At 46.3% G+C, this 18,573-nt stretch overlaps 1 protein-coding gene across 14 annotated transcripts in view; it reads left to right on the top strand.

The window, feature by feature from the left end:
* Window positions 1-18,573, top strand: part of Pcnt (pericentrin) — an 86,066-nt gene that overhangs the window by 1,204 nt on the left and 66,289 nt on the right. For 13 of the 14 annotated variants that reach the window (XM_087898250.1, XM_087898256.1, XM_087898253.1 and 10 more), the window contains exons 2-10: window positions 1,026-1,238; window positions 5,373-5,471; window positions 5,947-6,202; window positions 8,229-8,284; window positions 8,717-8,891; window positions 9,469-9,605; window positions 11,881-11,992; window positions 13,938-14,178; window positions 15,009-15,096. In XM_087898250.1, coding sequence (XP_087754376.1) covers window positions 1,026-1,238; window positions 5,373-5,471; window positions 5,947-6,202; window positions 8,229-8,284; window positions 8,717-8,891; window positions 9,469-9,605; window positions 11,881-11,992; window positions 13,938-14,178; window positions 15,009-15,096 — 1,377 coding nt within the window. Of the gene's footprint in view, window positions 1-1,025; window positions 1,239-5,372; window positions 5,472-5,946; window positions 6,203-8,228; window positions 8,285-8,716; window positions 8,892-9,468; window positions 9,606-11,880; window positions 11,993-13,937; window positions 14,179-15,008; window positions 15,097-18,463; window positions 18,569-18,573 lie in introns of those variants that run through there. The other variant, XM_087898257.1, reaches the window with a different exon arrangement.

Here is an 18,573-nt window from a genome sequence, read left to right as displayed (position 1 = left end):
TAGATGTACCGAAGGGAGATGAAGGCCGATGAGACAAACCAAGAGGCCACCGGTGAATGACCATAGCCAGAGACCAGGTCTGTGCTGCAGAGGAGAGCTTTGCACCAGATAGTTGCATCTGATGGAGGAAGGTAACAGACGAGAAGACAGTTGGTGCTGCAGGCTGTGTCCGTTCTTCAGATTTCTGTTCACACAGATAAATGGCCTTGTTTATTTTCTCTGCCAATGAAATTGTGTTTCGGTTTTCACTGACAGTGGCACTTTTACCTGCGTGGTCGTGGCTGTGACTTGAGGGACTAGGTGGTCCCCTGTGAAAGGCTCGTGTGCTCCAGCACTTGCTTTTTGAATGGGGTGTGAGTGGGAGATGGTGCGGGAATGCAGCTGACAGTCTTGCATTGGAGGGACGGAAAGAAACCCGGCTGTGCCTCTGACTGGCAGGCAGCATTCTGCGATGGTCCCTAGTGCTTTGCTGAGCCGTGTCATGAAAAATAGAACATCTGATTCCATAAAGGAAGATGCTGGGGTGACCTGGCTTGATTAAGTTTTTGCTATTTCTGTACCTTGTCTCAGAATCTATGGCAAGGAAGTTTTGGCTGGGCGATACATTTCTTCGATTAGGGAAGAATGGGGGCAAGAAGGGAAGGATCTAGCTTTATATAATAGTTTTAAGGCTTACATGTGCCTTAATTAAGCTCTCAGTGTGTTAAATAGATACATTTTTAATTTTCCAAAACTGCCAAGTATTATATTAAATAGCTATTCTTCTAACCAGCCATATTTTCTTCTGTCTGCATCTAGGCATAATTAATAGTCATTAGTAGACTCGGTATAATTTTGGAGCTTAATGCCAAGGTCATAGATGTCAATGAAGGCAGTGTTTGGCGGAAAAGTGGTCCTTGGCCTTGCGTGGCTGAGTGGCCTGAGCTAGCTCACCTCATGCTCCCCACAAGCGTGTTGACTCTGTGGTTTTGCTACTTTTTTCTCGTTTACCTCTGTTTCTGCTACTTCTCTAAATTTCTTCGCAGCTTGCTAGCTTCCGACAGAGAAAAGCAAAAGGCGACGGTCCGAATTCGAAGAAAAAGACGGCGAAGAGGAAGGGTTCGGCTGTCAATGCGCCTGTCCAGGAGGAGGGTTCGGTAGCCACTCAAAACAGCGAGCTCCTGCAAGAAGGGGCTGGTTTTGAAAGCAAGTCATGCAGCAACACCCTGGAGGGGACCAGAGGGGCGTCTGCAGCTCAGGTAGATTTACTCGTCATTATGTTAACGTGTTGCCTATCTTCCAGTTATTGTTGTAGTAATTTACTAAAAGTGGCCTTCGGTTTTTTGCCTTTCAAAAATTGGGAAAGAGACATTTTAGTTCATAATAGGGGAGCAAACAGGTTTTGCGTAAATAAATGACTTATCTTTAAAGTTTGTTTTATTTATTATTGTGTGTGTTTGGGCACTCATGCTGCAGTGTGCATGAGGAAGACTTTGTAGAGTAGGGTCCTCTCCTCCCAACTTCATGTGAGTTTTGAAAATTGAACATTGTGTGGCAATGGCTTTACCCGGCAATGACTTTAACAACCTAGTGACTTGTCTCTAATATGATTTTGAAGAGTTTTGGACAGTCGATCAAAGACAGATGTCGGTTTGGCGCTAAGGATCTTTTACAGGTGACAGCAGTTTGCGCGTGTGTGGTGTGGTTCTGTGAGTTGCCTGCATGTGACATTCCTTTGCCTACTTTTGGATGTAACACGTGCCCTCTCACTACTTCACTACCTTACTGAAGGTAGGGTTAGGGGAAAGGGAGGACATGTGACAGAAATGGTGTGTGGTGGAAGGAGCTGCCCTTAGGTCTGTGAGTTGTAGGGAGTTAGGTCTGTGAGTTGTAGGGAGCACACTCCATGACTACCCCCACCCCCCGACGTCCAGAGTGCCCCTCAGTGGAACTCTCCTTGAAACTCCTATGCAGATGGTAAGCGAGTGTGCCGCTCAGGCTGGTAAACTCCAATTTCTCTTAACCAGAAAAGAATTTAAAGGACAGATTACACAGGCAGCAACAATATGTTTTGATTGCCTTATTTGATTGTGGCCAGTATATCAGATGTGAGATCTACCTACAGATTGCAATTTTATTCTGAAAGTTCTAAGACCTTATTTTGGTGCAACCTTGCGCTTTGGCAAGCTGGAACTCTACAGGGGTGTCTGCGTGTGCCCGTTACTTCCTCTGCATGGTGTGCTCTGTGGGCCTGCATTGGCTATTAGCTGCTACTCACTGTAATTTTTCCCTAGCCTCTCTCGGTGGTAGAGAAACGAGAAGCTGTGTTGACTGCCCTGCTCACTACCTGCGACACTGCTCTGTATGTCTCCCGCTCAGGCTCTTGGAGGATAAGCTTGTAATGTACAGCTAACATTGTCTAGTTTTTAAAATGTTTAAGTCGGGCCTGGGGAAATGGCTCAATGGTTTGGAGTGCTTGCTGTTCTTGAAGAGGACCAAGGATCCCAGCACCTACGTGGTGGCTCACAACCATCTTTAACTCCCGTTCCAGGGGATACAGCACCCTCTTCTAATCTCTGCAGGCACTAGACATGTACATACACACAGGGAAAATGCTTGCATACAAAAAAATAAATAAATAAATCTAAAAATTAAACCTTTAAACAGATATGTAAAAAACTTTTTTAAAAAAAGTTAAGCGCAATAGCATACTCCTTTAATTCCAGCACTCAAGAGTCAGAGACAGGTGGGTCTCAGTGAATTCGAGGCCAGCCTGATATATATAGCAAGTTCCAGGACAGCCTGAGAGACCGGAGAGACATAGAGAGAGCCCATCTCAAAAGAAACAAAACAAAACACCAAAACCAAATAAAGAAAACAAAAGAACTCAGGTTTTGAGTTTCACAGAATATGGATGAGCCACTCCTTTTCCTTTACTTCCTTCTTCTTTTCTTTTGTTTCTTTTGAATCAGGTTTTCCTGTGTAGCCCTCGCCGGCTGTCTTAGACCAAATTGACCTGGAACTCACAGAGATCCGCCTGCCTCTGCCTCCCAAGTGCGGGAATTGAAGGCATGCGCCACTGTGCCCGACTGGATGAACCATTCCTGGTTGTTGCTCCTGGAATGCTTGGAGCTTCTGAACCGTGTTTCTGGATTCATGATCTGTTGCTGGATCTGGCTCCTGAAGAGTTTTCTCTATTCTTTCCTTTTCCTCCTTCCTCTCACTGTATTTTTTAAGTTTGGTGTGGATTCCACATAGAAAACATGCATGTTTTTTCTTCTGGGTCTGACTTCTTTTACTTAATCTGATGATTGCTGTTTTTTCTGTTTTCCTGAAAACAGAATTGCGTTCTTCGTTGGTGAACAAAACTCTCCCCCGTGTGTGTATACATCACATTTTCTTTATGCATTTGTTGGTGGACATTTTGACTATTGTAAATACTACTGCAGAAAATAATGGTGTCCAGGCACCTCTGTTGTTTGCATGTTGACTTTGATTCCTTTGGGTGTTTACCTAGGTGTCGCATAGCTATAGTTTTCTTTGAAGCCCCTCCATGCCGATTTTTATAATTGCTATTTTATATTCTCATCAACAAAGTAGAAGGGTTAGTCTTCCCTCAAATTCTCAATAGCATTTTTCTTTTTCCTTTTTCTTTCTTTTCTTTTGAGATAGGATCTCTCTATGTAGCCCTGGATATCCCAGAACTCTATGTAAATCAGGCTGTTCTTGAACTCATAGAGATCTGCTTGCTTCTGCATCCTGAGTGCTTGGATTAAAGGTGTGGGCTTCTGTCCCGGCTTCTGTATATTTTATGTGTATGAGTGTTTTGCCCTTATGTATGTCTGTGCACCATGCTTCTGCATGGTGCCCGTGGAGGTCTGGAGAGGGCATTGGATCCCCTGAACTTAGGGTGGTTGTGAGCTACCATGTAGCTGCTGGGAATCGAACCCGGCTCCTCTGTGAGGAGTGCTCTTCTCTGCTGAGCTGTCGCTCTTGTCTTCCCCGGCCCGGATCTCTCCTCTATGAGATTTCTCATTTAGATTGTTAAATTTCTAGTTGCTTTCCAGCTGACTTTTTTTTTCTTCTTTTAAATCCTTTCTGAGGTCATTCTTTTCCTCATTCTCAGTAACATTTAAAAAAAATTTCACTCAGAAGGCAGAGGCAGACGAATCTCTGAGTTCGAGGCCAGCCTGGTCTATAGAGGAAGCTCCAGGAGAGGCTCCAAAGCTACAGAGAAATCTTGTCTCGAAAAACCAAAAATAAAATAAAATAATTAATTAATTTAAAAAAATTGTCTGAGGTGGGGGTGGTGGTGGTGGCATACGTCTTTAATCTCAGCACTCTGGAGGCAGAGGCAAGCGAATCTCTGTGAGAAATCCTGTCTCAAAAAACAAAACAAAATATTTTTTTTTGGTGAAGTCTGAGGGCTAAGGGATGCAAGTATGTGCCATAGCTCAGAGTGTAAAGGCCAGAGGAGAACTCTTGAGGGGTCGATTCTGTCTTTTCACCTGTATGAGACGTTGTTGCTCTCGTTTCTGCTGCTGTACTATGTCCATGAGCTCCCAGCAGCTTCTCTGCCTTCTGACTTGCACAGCTCTGTTGGGACTGCGGTGCGAATTACTGTCGCATCTAGCTCTTTCTTAGGTTCCAGAGGTGCTCACTCTTACTTACCACATCCTTACCTACCACACCGTGGCGCTGGCCCTCCTAGGTCCTCTTTTATTTTGATAGAGTCAGGGTTTTGCTGTTATCAAGGCTAGCTTTTGAGAGTTAACAATTCTCCTGCCTCAGCTCCAGTGCTAAGATTACAGGTGTGCCACTATCCTTCATTCTTTTTAATCTAAAGATTGAGTCTCGCTATATATTGTTTCCTGGTCCAAACCATGTAGCCCAGGGTGGCCTTGAACTCAAGATTCTGTCTTTCAGTTGACATGTTTCAGTTTGCCTGTACTGTCGTGTGTGTTACAGTTTTTCTTCTGTAGCTCTGTAATATTTCATTGTACTGAAGTCAGCATTCCACGTCCACAGAGCCAGCCAAATATTTGGGGGAAATATTTTGGGGAAATTGCATTTGTATTGAGTGCACACATTTTTTTTCTGTTTCCGTAGTAGCATTGACACTGTTCGGTGTCACAAGTAACCTAGAGAGACACCTGGAGATGCTTTGTCTTTTGTAGGATATACTGTACTATGTGCCCATTCCTGAAGATACCAAAGACAACTGTGTGCTATTTTGTTGATGTGTTCATCTCATACTGTGTCTGTCATGGATAATGCTGCTGTGACTATTTATGAACCCCCCCACCCCAGGACATAGTTTTTCAGTTCTCTAGTGTATTCATCCTTTTCTCATGTGAATTCTCTAGGCTACATTCTTTGCTTTGCTTCTCTAGGAACAAGACTGTGAACTGGATGAGACTGGTCTGCAGGCACAGCAGCAACAGCAGCAGCCACAGCAGCAGCAGCCACCACTGCAGCCACAGCCACCCCAGGTGATCTGCTTGGCCCGCCTATGGCTCTCAGCCTCCACAGGGTCATAGCCTGTGTTCTGCCATTCTTACCAGGGCACAGTGGGTCCTGGTTGCTGGGGATCGTTGCAGGTGGGAGAGACTCATTCCAGAGTAGACAGGTGGGGGCTGTGGTGTGCTCCTTCCTCTTTGGTTGTTCCATACTGTCTCTGTGAGTTCATTCCCCAAGCAAAATGGAGGGTCACATGTGCACACCTGGGGCTGGGAGTCTGGCACGACTATCACATGTGAGATGAATGTCCAGTACGCGCTGTCAGTCATACCGTTTTAGCATGGAGACACACGCCAGCATGGAGATGGGATGGTATCCTTCTTGTGTTACACATCCCTTTTTTTCTTTGTCTTTCTCTTCTTTTTTTCCAACTTCTGCTTGGTGTTGCCCTTACCACCCTGGTTTCTGACCTGGATCTCATCAGGCCTGGTTCTTCTCTGCCTGCAGACAGCCCACAGCCTTGAGCTCGAAGCTCTGCGCCTGAGCCTGAACAACATGCATACGGCTCAGCTAGAGCTGACCCAAGCCAACCTGCAGAAGGAGAAGGAGACAGCGTTGACGGAGCTGCGGGAAATGCTCAATGGCCGGCGGGCACAGGAGCTGGCTCTGCTGCAGAGCAGGCAGCAGTGTGAACTGGAGCTGATGCGAGAGCAGCATGCCCGTGAGAAGGAAGCGGTGATGCTCCGCTGTGGGCAAGAAACAGGTACCGAGCAAATGGAAGGCGTGACCCCGTGTCCCCACTGTCTTGATGTTTTTTTGGTCATAATTTCAGATCCTCCCAACACACACACACACTTAGCTGGTTAATTTTCCAAATAAGTCTTACTTAAGTTCATGCTTCTGTTTTTTTCTCTCGGGAGGGAGGTGAACCATCCAGGTTCCTCTGTGTTGGCCAGTCCTTTATAGTATTGGGACCCAGGTCCCCTTCAGGCACAAGGACACTTGACTGGGTCTGTGTTGCTTGCTGGGCACTGTTTGGGTTTGGCCTGGCTGTTTATCTTAGGTGTGGTAACGCTGCAGGTCTGCATGCTGGTCAAATGCATTCTTAGTCTGCTGCCTGCTGCCCATAGGCCAGGACACTGTGGACTTTTATCTTTAGTTAGATGTTGATTGTATTTTGTGTGTATGGGTTTTGCCTGCATAACCTGTGAACCACATGTATGCCTGGTGCCTGTGGAGGTCAGTAGAGGGCATTGTTCCTCCAGAACTGGAGTTATGTATGGTTCTGAGCTACCATGTGTGCCCTGGGAGTTAAACCTAGGTCCTCTGGAAGAGCAGCTAGTGGTTTTAACTATTCAGCTATCTCTTCAGCCCCACATTTTCTAAAAATAAACATCAGCTTTATTGAGAAGTAATCCCACCTCAAATAGTCTGCGTGTTTAAGTAGCACAGTTTCGTAGCCTGTGGTGTCTCTACGAAGTTCTGTAGACATCCCCATAGCAGTTGAGAGCATCTTTACTTGGAAAGAGGGGTTACTGCCTCCTGGGCGAGTTTACTTTTGGGCTTGCCTCTCCAGCTTCCTTGTGACAAATAACTGCAGCTCTGCTGGAGAAAGCCTCCTCCCTTGCTTGGCTCTCCCCGCAGTGTGAAGACCTGTTTTCCTAATGCCTTCTATGGTTTTGTTTTCTTTTGTTTGTTTGTTTTTGAGATAGGGTTTCTCAGTGTAGCTTTGGTGCCTGGTGCCTGTCCTTGAACTAGCTCTTGTAGACCAGGCTGGCTTCGAACTCACAGAGATTCACCTGCTTCTGCTGGGATTAAAAGCGTGTGCCACTATCTTTAGGCACTTCAAAACAAAATAAATGCATGTTTGTGTTTTCTTCTCTTTATCAATATAAAATCTTTTTAGCCTTTTATGCTTTTCATTCTAGTTGCCAGGACCCCTCTTCCCTGTGGCCCCCTGGTTAGGCCTGCCGTTCCTAGGAAAGGAAAGCAAAGGACTTAGTGACATTCTGGGGTGTGTAGCACCTTTTTCTTGATTATTTAAGGATTTATTTTATTTTCATTATGTATACAACATTCCTTCCATGTATGCTTGCATGCCAGAAGAGGACACCAGGTCACATTATAGATGACTGTGAGCCACCATGTGGTTGCTGGGAATTGAACTCAGGACCTCTGGAAGAACAGTCAGTGCTCTTAACCTCCAAGCCATCTCTCCAGCCCAGCACCTTGCTCTTGGATGATGAATTCCAGCCCTTCAGTCACCTTAGACTTGTCTGCTGCCCCCTTGTTCTGCCCCATGCTTCTTCAGTCCTGCCCCTCCCTGACCTTTACAGCAGGCTCTCCCTGGAAGGCTCATCAGTTCCCGAGACACTGCTGGAACCTGTCTGCTTGAGTTGGCAGCTGTGGGACCATAGGGCAGTTTCTCATGTCTTAATATTCAATACTTTACCTTGACCCTAACACAGTGGGCACATGAACCAAATTACCTGCATTTCTCTTGTCCAGAGGTTCGCATGGCTTTGGGGGTGTCGGTGATGGGACCCCCCCCACGGCTGATTTTCAGCTGTACTCTTAGGAGAGCCTGAGTGGCTGGGAATTTCAATATTCTTTATTTTGATGTGAATACATTTTTTACTTAAACTAATCATTGTCTGGAGTCTTGTCCAGTGTGCAGTGGCAACTCCCACAAGTGGATAGTGTATACTAGAGCCCCATGTCTCCTGGGTGATGAGATCATGAAGGTTGAAAGTCTGTGATCTGAGCAACTTATTCCATTTGTTTTGCAGCTGAACTGAAGGAGAAGCTGCGTTCAGAAATGGAGAAAAACGTCCAGATGATAGAGGTGCGTAGAGGACTGGAAATACAGTCTGTGTGTGCACTATCTTACTTTAGCATTCCGCTGATCTGCCCCTGCCTTGATGCAGACAGCATCAGTCCAAGGGAATTGGAATGTGCTGGTAGAAAGTCAGTTCTCTTATCTGTGCCTTAGCAGACTTGTTTTGCCATTTGTGCTGATTCCTGAAATGTGAGGTTTCTCAGCTGCCCTTTTACATAGTGTTCTGGACCCTTTCTGTCTTCGTGGGCTTAGTCTGGTGGGGAGAGGTGAATGTAGCCAGCGGTGTGAATGTGGTGAATGTTCCTGGGTGCTAGCCAGGTTGCCATTGGCCCTGTGTACTATGATGGTTCCGAGAGCCTTTGAGAGTGAGTCTATGAGATACCTAACATGCTGAGGTTGGTTATGTTGTACCACTATCTATGGTTTCTTTTAAATTAGACTCTGAAGCAAGACTGGGAATCTGAAAGAGAGCTGTGTTTGGAAAATCTCCGCAAAGAATTGTCCGCAAAACACCAGTCAGAAATGGAGGGCTTGCAAAACCAGTTTCAGAAAGAATTAGCAGAACAGAGGGCTGAGCTGGAGAAGATTTTTCAAGCCAAGCATGAGGCTGAAGGTGAGCCCCTGATTAAAGTGAGCATGTCTGGAGGGGCTGAGGGACTGCCATGAGGCCAGAGTGAACACCATTGCAGGTGGACTTGCCTTTCCTGCCTTTGCTTTCCCGTTCAAGCTGCTGAGGACATACGAGGTCCTGAATGCCCAGGAGGTGTTGTGGCTGTTAGCCAACTGCCCAGCCTCTGTTTCATAGATCCCTCTTACATATTCAATTACTAAATTATTACTGAAGGAATAGTATGATGGCCGCTCACTCTTGCTTCTCCAGATGTTATGTAGCATGATGATTCTTGTGAGTTGAGATGTTATTACTTGTCTGTGCCTGTGTGCTTCTCCCTTCCCTCCACGGGAAGAACTCCTGCGGTGGTGTCCAGATGGAGCCTGCTCAGCTTTGCTTCCGTTTTTGCCATTGGTATATACCCCTGTGTAGACATTCCCGGGTGCCCAGGGTGGAATGTGGTGGGCACAGTGCTCAGCGTGTGAATTGTGGCTTTGATATGAAATGCAGTTCAAAAGTGCTGCTGGAGAAGGGAGCACCATCTCATCATAAGCTAGGTGACCTCTGTGCTGCTTTCTAGTTTCCCTGAAGAACCTGGAGACCCAGCACCAGGCAGCTGTCAAGAAATTACAGGAAGACCTGCAGTCGGAGCACTGCCAGTATTTACAAGATTTAGAGGTGAAGTTCAGAGAAAAAGAGAAAGAAAAAGAGTTGGAGGTAGGCTAAAATGTAACTTCTTTTTGTTTGCTTGATTATATGTGTGTTTGGGCATTTGTAGGTGTGGGTGTGGGTGTGTGTGGCTGTTCACATGCACACAGAGGTTGATGTCAGGCATCCCCTCTATTGCACTCTGTCTTCTGAGATGGGATCTCTCACTGATTGGCTAGACTGCCTTGCTGGCAAACTTAGACTCCTCCTGTCTCTGTTACCCCAGTGCTGGTGTAGTGGTGTTACAGTACTGGTGTTACACCCAGCCTGTTGTTGTTGTTGTTCTTCAACTAATCTTAAAAGTTTTAATTAAAATATATCAGCATTTTCACCATTCCCTTTCATCCCTCTATCCCATGTCCTCCTAGCCCCCTTTACACCCTCTCAAATTTATGAACTCTTTTTTTGATATTATTGTTTTTATATATCTACATATGTATTATATATACATAAATATATAAATATCACCCACTGAGTTCATTTAGTGTTGCTTATATTTCAGGGCTGACAGCTTGATATTGAATAACTAATTAACAGTTTGATAATTCTAAAGCTCTCAGAAGTCAAGAGTTGCCTATAGTTCTTCATTACTAGTATGGCCTTCTATGTCTATCAGGGCCTTCATTGTTGGGTTCCTGTTTAGGCAGTCTTATTATTGAGACACTGAAAGTGAAGCCTCCCTGTCATTTCTAGGAGACAGTTTCACAGCAGATTTCCTGGTCTTCCCGGCTTTTGCAATCTTTCTGCTCCTCTCTGAGCCTCGGGTGTAGGAGTTGTGCTGTAGATGTATCAGTTGGTGCTGGGTACCCCTAAATCAGTCCTCTGTGTTTGGACTAAACCAGTTGTGGCTTTCTGTGATGGTCTCTGCTGCAAGGAGAAGCTTCTTTGAATGGAGAGGGGGGCTGAGAGATACACTTAGCTGTGCATATACACGTAAGTATTTAGAATACAGTTAGGAATTATGCTGGCTTTGTCAAGTAATGGTAGTAGATTTTCCTCCAAAATTCATGCCCTCACTAGCCCCAGGTAGTTGGCTAGGTTTCTAGTCCTAGGTAGGATTTCCCTCCTGTTGAGAGGGTCTTACATTCAGTTGGAGAACTGTTGGTTACCACTGAACTGTGGGTGCCGCTATTGCACCTTCAGGAGCACCTCGCAGGACTGGTTGTTGTTGAGGTTCATAGGTGTCACATTTGCATCAGGTTGTTGGTTGCTTTCCCACTTTGGGAGCTTGTGTGGCACCTTCAGTGACTATGAAAGCCAGGTCCCAGGAAGGAGGCTTTCTGGTCAGATCCCGTTGTAATGTTCTGAGTCATGGATCTGGAGTCCATGGTGTCAACGGTAGTCTCAATCATGAGTTATTTTCTTCTTTCATCGGTGAATTGGCAGATCCTTCTGCTGGTGAGGCTGCTGGAAGTGGCCACTCGGGCTCCTGGAGGCCTTTGTGTGGAAACACAGAAGTGCATGGCAGCCTGAACCAGGGCTTCACTTTGGCCTTGGTCCTGGTGACATCTTTTTTTGTTCCTGATACCTGAAGATTAATTCCACAATTAGGAGTTACTTGTGCAGTGTAGGTGTGTGAACTCTTTGCAATCAAAAGGTTGGAGGGAACCTACTTCATTAATGTGAAATGGGGGAGCCTCCTTATTTTGTGTAGTGTAGGTATTGTGGTTCATGCTATTTTCTTAGACTCCCCTAGGTAAACATGGAGTGGAATCCACCGGAATGTTTGCCTTGGAGTTCCAGGAGTAGTTTCAAAGTGACCCTCTCGGCTCTAAGCAGGGACCTATGACTTGAAGTGAGCACACCTGGGGTATGTGATGTAGAAATCCACAACCCTAGTCCAGGTCAATAGGCAGGGAGGCATGTTGTTCCCAGGGCATGGCCCAGGTTAAAGCTGCTTTGTGAACAAACTTACTTTAATTTTTATTTTTGAAACAGTGTTGCTTTGTTGGCCAGGCTGGCCCTGAAGTACTGAGCCCAAGCAGTTTTTTCTGCCTCAGATTCTTTAGTAGCTGGGATGGCAGTGTGTGCACCACTGCTTCTCGTTAGCCTTGGCCTTGCTCGGTTGGAGTTGCTCACACTGCTGTGCTTCAGTTGTTGCTTTTGCTGCTATTTGAGCTGCAGGCTCAGGATCTGAGCTCTTATTCTCTATGTATTTCATGCTTTCTCGTGAGATGAGATGTGAAACTCTGTAGTTTCAGAGATAGGAACAGTAACACAGATCCACACACGGGCTGCCTGTTCGTCTCCTTTGGTTCTCATGGGACATTTTTCTTCTTCACAGTTAGAGACTCTTCAGGCATCCTATGAAGACCTAAAGGCTCAGTCCCAAGAAGAAATCAGACACCTGTGGTCCCAGCTTGAGTCTATGAAAACCAACAGAGAGGAACTCAATGGTGAGGAATTTTGTGGGGTGTTTAGGTCCTTAAAGGCTAAGCTGTGAAGATTTTTCATTTATTCTTTTATTTATCTATTCATTCATTCATTTTGAAGTGGCATATTGAACCTAAGGCCTTGTACATTCTTAGCAAGGGCTGTATCACTCACTGATCAAATCCCAGTCCTGAAACTGATTTTTGATTGAACCACATTTAGAGAGAGAGAAAGAGAGAGGGGGGGAGAGGGGGAGAGAGAGAAGAATTTGGAAAGGGAGAGAGGAACATGGGGGAGAAGGAGGGAGGGGGAGAGAAGGAGGAAAAATACATCTTGCGAATTTGCTTATACGTCTTATTTTGGTTTTTCGAGACAGGGTTTCTCTGTAACTTTGGAGCTTGTCCTTGTAGACCAGGCTGGTCTCGAACTCATGGAGATCCACCTGTCTCTGCCTCCCGTGTGCTGGGATTAAAGGCATGGCTTATGCATCTTGAAAATGTTATATGCTTTGTATACAAATGAAAAATTTTGACATCAGAATGTGTTTGCTGCTCTTGCAGATGACACACACTTGGTTCCCAGCACCTTTATGGCAGGTTCACAACCATATATAACTCCAGTTCTGGGGAATATTATGTCCTCTTCTGGCCTTTATGGGCACTGCTTGCCCATACATATGGGCAGACGAACACTCATAGACATAAAGTAAAAATAAATCCTTAAAAAAGGAAAGGGAATTTGTACATTAGAGAGGTTTCATTTTTGTCTTCTTGTCCCTCAGTGTATCAGCTGAGTGGTGATCACATGACTGTGCCTCCGATGTGACAGGTTCTTCTGGTGTACAGTGTCCTTCACGTGTCAGCTGTACCTGGCGGTGCTATTGGGTGTTTTACAGCAGGGTCCTTGTGTTAGTAGAGACTAGAGAAGAGTTAGGCTGACTAGGACTAGCATGGCCCTCTGTGGAACTTCATCTTTCAGGGAACTTTGATATAAAATCTTTAGGGATGTAACTAGTCAATCTACATTGTTTGTTAGTGGTTGCCATAGTTTGTAGCAGACTTTCTTTCGGGCCACCAGCCAGCTCCCAAATCATGACACAGAGAATTATTTATGAATGTTCGGCCTTGTCTTATTCTTGTTTCTTGCTAGCTCTTTTAACTTAACCTGTTTCTCTTCATCTATGTTTAGCCTCCAGGCTTTTTACCTCTCTTTTTGTAATTCCTACTCCATGTCTGCTGGCTGGCAGCTGCCTGACTGGCCTTTAGGGATCTCTCTCTCTCCCCTGTTTTCTTCTCCCAAGCCTAGATCCTCCTACTTATTTTCTCTGCCTGCCAGCCCCACCTATCCCGCTACTGCCCAGCTGTTGGACAGTCAACTCTTTATTAGACCAATCAGGTCTCTTAGGCAATCAAGGTGAAACAACACATCTTTACATAGTTAGACATCCAGCATAAACAAAAGCAACACACCTTTATGTAGTTAAGCAAATGCAGCATAAACAAATGTAACACACCTTTATGTAGTTAAAGTAATATTCCACAAGACTAGTCGGTAGCATTCGCTGGGTTGCAGGCTTACATGTGTTCTGTGTTGCTGTGCAGAAAATGATCACTTTGATAGCCTCGAATATAAGCTCAAAGAAAGTTTGGGGTGCTGTGTCTGTGTTCTCTGCTCAGGAACTCCCTCAGCTCACGACCAGGGGTCAGCAGCTGTGCCTTGCTCCAAACCTGTTTCTAGAGTCACTGAGATAATGGCAGGATACAGTTCTCTGTTGCCAGGACCATGTTTCTTGCCACAACCAGTCGCCCTGCTTCCCAGGTGCTCGGCTTTCTAAGGGGTTGCTAAGATGCTGAGTGACCCTGAGGCAGGAGGCTCTTACCTACTCACAGTCAGGAGGGGTAGGCCCTTCTCAGAGTCTGCTCAGGAACCTTGCTTTCCTGCATGATTATTTGCTTCCTCCTGCCGAAGGGTCATGGGAGCCGCTGCTGGCCCGAAATGCTCACCTGGAGGAGCTGGAGCACCTGCGGGCGGACTTCGCTCAGCAGCAGCAGCAAGAGAGAGCCCAGCACGAGTTGGAGCTGGAGCACCTGCGGGTCTATTTTGAGAAGAAGTTGAGGGATGCTGAGAAGACATACCAAGAAGACCTGACCTTGTTCCAGCAACGGCTACAGGAGACCAGGGAGGATTCTCTGGAGTGTGGGGAGATCAGGTAATGGAGACATTTTTCCCACTGAGTAGCCTTCTGAGGTGTGGGGGTGCCTTGGGCTAAGTTTGCCCTTCTTTCGTTTGTGATCTCATACTAATGGAGTACAGTAAAGCTGGACTTTTTGTTGTTTTTATTTTATTTTGTTTTTGTTGCCTTCGCTGGCCTGGAACTCAGAGTCCACCTGCCTCTGCTTCCCTAATATTGGAATTAAAGGTGTGTACCACCATGTCAAGCCCAGGAGAGCCAGTGTGTGGCCCTGTAATCCGCTCCCACTGCCCTGTGTTATAGTACTGACTAAACAGCATGTAGGCCTAGCATCATCTGGGCCTTAACGCCAGTTCTTACCTCTGTGTGGCTGGGCCCAGGAACAGAGTGGGCGAGAACGGGGTGTGCACCAAAGCTCTTGTTTAACCTTTTTAGTGTGTGCTTATTTTATGTGTATGAATGTTTTGCCTGCATGCATGTATGTCTACCACGTGCTCTACCAAGTCAGAAGAACGTGTTGGCTCCCCTAGAACTGGAGCTCCAGACGTCTTTGAGCCACCTTGTGGGTGCTGGGAATTGAACTCAGGCTCTTTGCAAGAGTAACCAGTGCTTTTAACCACTGAGCCCTCTCTCTAGCCCTCAAAGCTTTGTTATTTTATTTTTTTGTTGTTGTTGTTTTTGGTTTTGAGAAAGGGTCTCACTGTGTAGCCCTGACTGTCCTGGAGTTCACTGTGTAGACCAGGCTGGCCTTGCACTCACAGAGACTCGCCTGCCTCTGCCTCCTGAGTGCTGGTATGTCCCACCATGCCCAGCACACTAAAGCTTTTCTACCTGTCTTCTCTCTCTAGTTCATCCTGTATATTCCCAGAGGAGTCATTTGGCCCAGGAAGAAAGGAGCAGCCTGATCCACTTGATCTTCAGCCTGAGCAGCCGCAGGTGACAGGCTGTGTGTTTCACACTGAGAGGAGGTTGCGCGTCGTTCGTCTTTACATTAGAAGTTGGCTGTCTTCCGCCTCATAAATCTGCTGTTCTGTCTTTGTTGACTCCTCACACAGAGGGGACCTTGATTTTCTGTCTTCAGAACACCTTTAACCTCTCATGTGCGTCCTGGCTTGTCTGAGGCTGTGTCCCTCCTCCTAGTCCTGCTTGCTTGCAGTCTGCTCATTTTCCAGCTGTCACCGAGGCTTCTTTTGCTACCCTGCACACCTGTCAGCCTCGACTTGGACATACTGACAGGGGTGAGGCTAGGTCATTGGGTTTTTAAAAAACGTCTGTTTATTCAGTGTGTTTGTGTGTATGTGGGTGTGCGCCACAGCCTGCCTGTGGAGGTCAGAGGACAATTGTGGGAGTGTGATTTTGCTTCCTCTCAGCGTGTGGGTCCCATAGATAGAAATCAGGTTGTCAAGCTTGGCAGCAAGCATCCCCACCTGCTGAGCCATCTTGCCGTCTCCCATGGGACTGTTTGTCTTTAGTTATGTGTTAAGTATCTTCATTAGTCTTTGTTCAACTGTCGCCATGCTTTTTATTTCTGTTGTTTTGAGCCTTTGTGGAGTAGCGCTATCCAGACTGCTTCCTGGACTGATGGAGCCTTCCCTGACTGCAGACCACACGCAGTGGCCTCCAACACACGCAGCTGCTGCGCATTTGCATGCGGCTATGCACTGAGGTCACCTGATGGTTATTCCCAGCTGTTCCAGCAATCCTAGCGCCTGCCATACTGGGCAGTGCAGTCTTCAGCGCAGCGCTGTCCTGGCTGCAGGCATGCTCTGCCTCATCCAGGGCCAGCTCTCGGGGTGATGGCCGTGAGTGGTTGCTCTCTGTGATGCTGTGTTCCTTGGCTTGAGGCTGCTATGACAAATCACGGACTCGGGACTTAAAGAACAGATAACGTCCAAGATCAAAGTGCTTCACTTAGTCTTCTGTGGGATGCTGCTTCTTGGTGTGCAAATGAAGTTTTTCCTAGTTGTTTTGCGTGTGTGTGTGTGTGTGTGTGTGTGTGTGTGTGTGTACGCGTGCGCACGCGAATATCTGTCTTGATTTCATTGATTATCTCTTTATCTTTTGATTTTCTTGTCCTCGTCTCCCAGGTGTTAGGATTACAGGTGCGCACCATCACACGGTTTTATGCTGTACTGGGGATCAAGCCCAGGGCTTACGTATGTTAGACAGGTGCTCAATATAAACTGAGTTATATCTCCAGGCCCTTGCTCATATCTCCTTGTAAAGATGCAGTCGGCATGGATTATGGCCTGCTCTGATGTTTTACTTTAGTAATGCCTTTAAACTCTCCATCTTAAACGGCCCTATCTTGAGGCCCGGAGATAGGACTCTATATAGCATGTGAACTTGGGAGGGTGTCACACTTCAACCTATGACAGGTTTTTTCCAGCCCTTGAAGTCTCTCTTGCCCAAATGTCTATAATAACTGGTTTCTCCCTGCTCTGGTAAATGTGACAGAGCTCCCCTGTGCTCCATCTTATACCCCACTGTGTGGCTGCATCCTGTGACTCTCGTTAATCCTCTGGGGTATGAGAACCTCACATCCTACATGTACCCTTTTTTCATGCTAGATGCAAGGCAAGGCCTCTGAATCTTGGCTCTCCTCTCGTGGGTCTGCTGTCTGGTTGGACTGTTCATTTGCCTCCGTTTTCTGTCATCTGTAGCTCTTGTGAGCTTCATGATTGACTTTCAGAACAAAGCCCAATGTTCTTATGTTTTGTCATTCATCTTATAGCTGTTTGGATTCGATTTTCTGGGTAGGGTTTTGTTATTCTCACTTTGCCCGTTTCTGGGTAAACTTATTACCATTTTGATCTTAATGTGTGGATATTTGTGGAGGTTCGAGATCTGTTTATGAGGGTCAGATCTCTTTCTCACCATGTGGGTTCAGGGCATAATGGTTGCTGAGTACCTTCACCTGCTGAGCCTTCCCTGGCGTCTCTTTAGTGCTCAGAGATGTCTGCTTCTGCATTGTTTCTATTTTCTGTCTGTCTGGTCTCTGCTTGGTGTTGAAGGCAGGTGTTCCCTGTGCAAGTTGTTGATCTGTGACCCCCCCTTGCCTTCAAGTGTACTGTGAATTCCATGTATCTGAGTCAGCTCTTTGTACCAGCTCAGACTAAGGGAACTAGTGACATTGATATCACCCCTAGGGTCATTGGACTCCTCCATTGCAGGCTCTTTCGCTTCCCAGTGGGGGCTTCTGCTACCTTTGTATCTTGAGGAAAGGGGCAGGAGGAGCCCCCCCCCACACACACTAATATGCGTCTATGCCTGGGGACCCTGGTGTGTGCAGGGAGAGAGTGCTATCCACTTGGTGGGATTGTGTCCACCATGAGCGTCCATCCTGCCCCTGGTTCTTCACTCTTCTTTCCTGGGAGTCTCAACTGCAGGATCGCCACCTGCTGGCCGCAGGTGAACATTGATTCATACTCTTCTCTGCTTCTGCTTTTTATAAGTTTATAAATAACATTTTTCTTAAAAACATGTGTCAGGAGGGTGTAGAGCTAGAAATGATGGGTTCTATGTCTAATTAATAAAAAAATGCTTGTGGGTGTATGTAAAATGTTCACAGGCGACAGTCCTCTGCAGTTTTCCTCTCTGGGGAGTGGACATCACCAAAGTGTGAATGCTCCGTGTCTGAGTGACTGTCTCTTGTGCGTTCATGTCTTTGGTTATTCCTGAAGCTGAGTGTCTTTGGTTATTCCTGAAGCTGAGTGTCTTTGGTTATTCCTGAAGCTGAGTGTCTTTTCACTTGTTTTTCAACTGTTACTTCACTCGTTGTGACTGTGTTCCATCTCTTTGCCTGTTTTGCTTCTGTTGTCTTTGCTCTTTTTTCTAGTTGAATAATTCCCAGCACTGTTCGCCTTTGTGCCCTGATGGAGGTGTTTGTTTTCATGCTTTTGCTTGTTGGGCCCGACCATCTCTTTGGAGTGGGCCAAGGGATCCTCCATGACTTCACCCTTCCTACTCCCATTGCTTATCCCCTTGTTTACCCTCAGTGAGACTGCACTGTCCCACATCTTCTTGCTGTCACAGGGCCAAATCTGTCTCAGCAGTTTCACGATACTTATTTCTCTAACAACAAGAACATAAGTCTTGTTTTGAAAGGTAGTTTTGAGGAAATGGGTTCAGTGATTACATTTTCCGTATGTGCAGATCCATCTGTTCAGTGCCAAAACAAGAGCACTCTGAACCTGCAAGGGCAGAGCCTGTTCTTAGGGCTAGGGACTTGGCGGCAACTAGAGATCCACTTGGGTTGCCTCTTCCTTTTTGTAGGGACTGTATCCTTGCCCCACATCTGAACAAGTCCAGAATCGGGCTCTGAGAGGGATGTTCAGAGGCAGAGAGGATGCCATAGAAGTTGGAATGAGGAAGTGTGGAGGCCTATCCTACCTCCATGTGGCTCATGGTATG

This window comes from Myodes glareolus, chromosome 18, assembly GCF_982192425.1.
Source record: "Myodes glareolus chromosome 18, mMyoGla1.1, whole genome shotgun sequence".
Taxonomy (NCBI): Eukaryota; Metazoa; Chordata; class Mammalia; order Rodentia; family Cricetidae; genus Myodes; species Myodes glareolus.
This window is presented reverse-complemented; position numbering and strand designations above follow the sequence as displayed.